The following is a 4190-nucleotide window of genomic DNA, read 5'->3' as shown; positions in this document are numbered from 1 at the left end:
AAAAAAAAAAAAAAAAAAAAAAAAAAAAAAAAAAAAAAAAAAAGATTTGCTTATTCTGGACATTTCCTATAATTAGAATCATGCTATATGTTGTCTTCTGTGACTTCTTTCATTTAGTATAATGTTTTCAAGCATCATCCATGTTGTAGCATAAATCAGCACTTAATTCCTTTTTATGTGCCAAATATTATTCCAGTGTATGGATACACCACATTTTATTTATACTTTCATCAATTGATGGACATTTGGGTTTTTTCTACTTTTTAGTTATTAGGAATAATACTGGTATGAACATTTGTGCACATTTGTGTGTGTGTGTGGTCGGGGGGCATATGCTTTCATTCTCTTAGGAGTGGAATGGATGGGTTATATGGTAACTCTATATCTAACTTTTTGAAGAACTTCCAGATTGTTTTCCAAAGTGATTGTATCATTTTATATTCTCACTAGCTGTGTACAGGGTCAGAATCTTTAAAAAATGTAGGTCTATTGGACTGGGCACTGTGGCTCACACGCCTGTAATCCCAGCACTTTGGGAGGCTGAGGTGGGCGGATCACAAGGTCAGGAGATCGAAACCATTCTGGCTAACACGGTGAAACCCCATCTCTACTTAAAAAAATACAAAAAATTAGCCAGGCGTGGTGGCGGGGGCCTGTAGTCCCCGCTACTTGGGAGGCTGAGGCAGGAGAATGATGTGAACCCGGGAGGCAGAGCTTGTGAGCCGTGATTGTGCCACTGAACTCCAGCCTGGGCGACAGAGCGGGACTCTGTCTCAACAAAAAAAAAAAAAAAAAAAAAAAAAAAAGTAGATCTGTCCATAAAGTGCCTACTACATAGGGTTGTTGTAGGGATTATTTGTTAAATATTTTTCTTACAAGAGAATTTTGCCTACCCCAAGGTCAGGAAGATATCTTCCATCTTCTAGAGTGTTTATGGTTCTGAATTTCATGTTTAGGTTATGATCTATCTTGAATTAACTTTTGCCTGTATAGTATAAGGTAGAGATTGAGGGTCATTTTTTTCCCCCAATACAGTATTCAGTTGTTCTAGCAGAATCTACTAACAAATTTTATTTTCTCCACTGAATTGAATTGGTGTTTTGGTGAAAAATCAGTTGACCATCTATGCATGAGTTTATTTCAGGGACTCTATTCTGTTCCATTGATCTATTGTCTCTCCTTACCAAGAACCACGTTGTTTTGATTACTGTGGCTTTATAGTAAATTCTAAGGTCAGGAGGAATACATTTTCCAACTTGGCTCTTCTTTTCTAAAATTTTCTGGCTGTTCTAGATTGTTTGCATTTCCACATAAGTCTTAGAACCAGTCTGTCGGTTTCTTTAAAAATATCTGCTGGGGCCAGGTGCAGTGGCTTACGCCTCCAGTCCCAGCACTTTAGGAGGTTGAGGCTGGTGATGGCTTGGGCTCAGGAGCTGGAGTCCAGCCTGGGCAACGTGGTGAAACCCCGTCTCTACAAAAAAATACAAAAATTAGCTTGGTGTGGTGGCACACTTGTAGTCCCAGCTACTAGGGAGGCTGAAGTGGGAGGATTGCTTGAGCCCAGGAGGAGGGTGCAGTGAGCAGTGATTGTGTCACTGCACTCCAGCTTGGGTGACAGAACGAGATCCTGTCCAAAAAAAAAAAAAAAAAAAGAAAAAAGCTGGAGTTCTGATAGGGATTGTGTTGAATCCATGAATATATATATATATATCTCCACTTATTCTGAACTTTGATGTATTTCAGCTGGGATTTCAATATATTTTTCAGTCTTGCACATCTTTTGTTACATTTATTTCTATGTATTTGATGTTGTTTCCAGTTTTTTTGTTGCCAGCATGTAGAAATGCAATTAATTATATTTTTTGAGACGGAAATGCAATTTTTTTTTTTTTTTTTTGAGACAGAGTCTCGCTCTGTCACCCAGGCTGGAGTGCAGTGGTGCGATCTCGGCTCACTGCAAGCTCCGCCTCCCGGGTTCACGCCATTCTCCTGCCTCAGTCTCCCGAGTAGCTGGGACTACAGGCGCCCACCACCACGCCCGGCTAATTTTTTGTATTTTTTTTAGTAGAGACAGGGTTTCACCATGTTAGCCAGGGTGGTCTCGATCTTATGACCTCGTGATCTGCCCACCTCGGCCTCCCAAAGTGCTGGGATTACAGGCGTGAGCCACCGCACCCGGCCTAAATGCGATTAATTTTTGTTGTGTATTTGTTTTGTACCCTGCAACCTTGTTCAGCTTATTAGTTCTATACTTGTTGTGTTTTGGTAGATGACATCCCTAAGGCCCTGCTACTCTGGACTTTCATGATGGAGATGGTAATAGGAACTGGATTAAGAAGGAATGTAGGGATTTACAGTGAGCTGTGTTTAATTTATGGTGTTTGGGCCGCACCCGAAACACATTAGAACAGTCTTTGGAGGAGGGAGGCGGGGTGGGTGCGGCATCCTGTATTTTTACAGTTGGAGATTCTAAAAGTGCAGTTGTGAACTCTTGATTTAGGTGCCAAGCGGCACGCCGAAAGGCCACTCCCCGAGGCCCCCACTCTTCTCCTCCTTGGGAAAGGGCAGACAAGTTCCGGGTTCCCTTCTATGTCCGGGCGAGGGGGAGGAGAGCGCCCCGCAGACGACAGGCGCCTCCTGCCTCTCTCCTTCAATAAACAGTCCACAGTAACTGCCTTCCCGGCCGGGCTCGCCGCGGCCTCCGCCTTCCCGGCGGACACACCTGTTTACCCTTCACCGCCCGACGGCCAGGAGGCGCCACGACGACCCCAGCCCCTCCCAGGCTTCTCCGGGACGGACCCGCCTCCTGGGGCACAGATGAGGATCCTGACCCGCGGAGGGGCCAGATACTCGCGCCAGGGCCCCTGGCCTGACCCTCTTCCCCTCGCCCCTTCAGGTATCCGGAAATTAAAGAGGAGCTGGAGGAGCTGGACCGCATCACACAGCAGACGCTCTTTGACTTGTACAAATACGACTCCTCCCCCACCCTCGTGGCCGGCTCCCGCGGCCGTCGCGACCTGCGGAGCACTCTGCCGCACCCCTTGCAGCGCCTGAGGGTCCCCCGTCAAGCCCGTAGCGCGGCCTCCAGCGTGCGGGACAACAACCCCCAAGTGGACTGGAAGGATTGGAAGATCGGTTTCCAGCTGGTGAGGCCCGCAGCGCCGAGGGGCCCGCCCCGCCCCTCGCCGGCCCCTGGCCCCGCCCACCCATGGGCTCCGCTCCTTTCCGGACCCACCTGCGCAGCCCACTGACACCACGCGGGGCCTGGTGGGCTCGCGGGCAAAAAAATAAGTAAATACACATAACAACTAGATAATTAAAATAACACCTGTTGGTGCCCCAGCTTTTGGGGCCTCCTCCCTGGGGTCCTGTGTAGAAACGTTTCAGGGGTAGGAAGGCAAATCTATTATAGAAAATGCACTTTTATTATTATTATTATTACTGTTTTACTGTTTCTGGTCCTTGATTCAAGAAGGAAAATGCAACTTTCTGAATTCAAGTCCCCACTAGTGGGACACAGTTGGGACCCTCCAGCGTGATGGAGAACTGGGCTAACAGCCCAAGATAGAGAAGAAGGAGACAGTAAAAAAAAAAGGAAACTTAGCTGGGCGCGGTGGCTCATGCCTGTAATCCTAGCACTTTGGGAGGCCGAGGGGGGTGGATCACCTGAGGTCAGGAGTTCAAGACCAGCCTGGCCAACATGGTGAAACCCCATCTCTACTAAAAATACAAAAATTAGCCAGGCTTGGTGGCACGCACCTGTAATCCCAGCTACTCGAGAAACTGAGCCAGGAGAATCGCTTGAACCCGGGAGACAGAGATTGCAGTGAGCCGAGATCAAGCCACTGCCCTCCAGCCTGGGCGACAGAGCAAGACTCCATCTCAAAAAACAAAAAAAGGAGGCCGGGCGTGGTGGCTCAAGCCTGTAATCCCAGCACTTTGGGAGGCCGAGACGGGTGGATCACGAGGTCAGGAGATCGAGACTATCCTGGTCTACACGGTGAAACCCCGTCTCTACTAAAAATTACAAAAAACTAGCCGGGCGAGATGGCGGGCGCCTGTAGTCCCAGCTACTCGGGAGGCTGAGGCAGGAGAATGGCGTAAACCCGGGAGGCGGAGCTTGCAGTGAGCCGAGATCGCGCCACTGCACTCCAGCCTGGGCGACAGAGCGAGACTCCGTCTCAAAAAAA

The 4190-nt window shown here is 48.2% G+C and overlaps 1 protein-coding gene across 1 annotated transcript in view; it reads left to right on the top strand.

Moving 5' to 3' along the window:
* SCNN1A (sodium channel epithelial 1 subunit alpha) overlaps window positions 1-4190 on the top strand; it is a 34800-nt gene that overhangs the window by 14495 nt on the left and 16115 nt on the right. Inside the window, exon 2 of the mRNA XM_017883285.1 lies at window positions 2897-3146. Coding sequence (XP_017738774.1) covers window positions 2897-3146 — 250 coding nt within the window. The remainder of the gene's footprint in view (window positions 1-2896; window positions 3147-4190) is intronic.

The sequence above is a fragment of the Rhinopithecus bieti genome, unplaced genomic scaffold (assembly GCF_001698545.2).
Source record: "Rhinopithecus bieti isolate Rb0 unplaced genomic scaffold, ASM169854v2 scaffold_13342, whole genome shotgun sequence".
NCBI classification, from domain to species: Eukaryota; Metazoa; Chordata; class Mammalia; order Primates; family Cercopithecidae; genus Rhinopithecus; species Rhinopithecus bieti.
The sequence above is the reverse complement of the archived record's forward strand: the minus strand, read 5'-3'. Positions and strand labels throughout refer to the sequence as shown.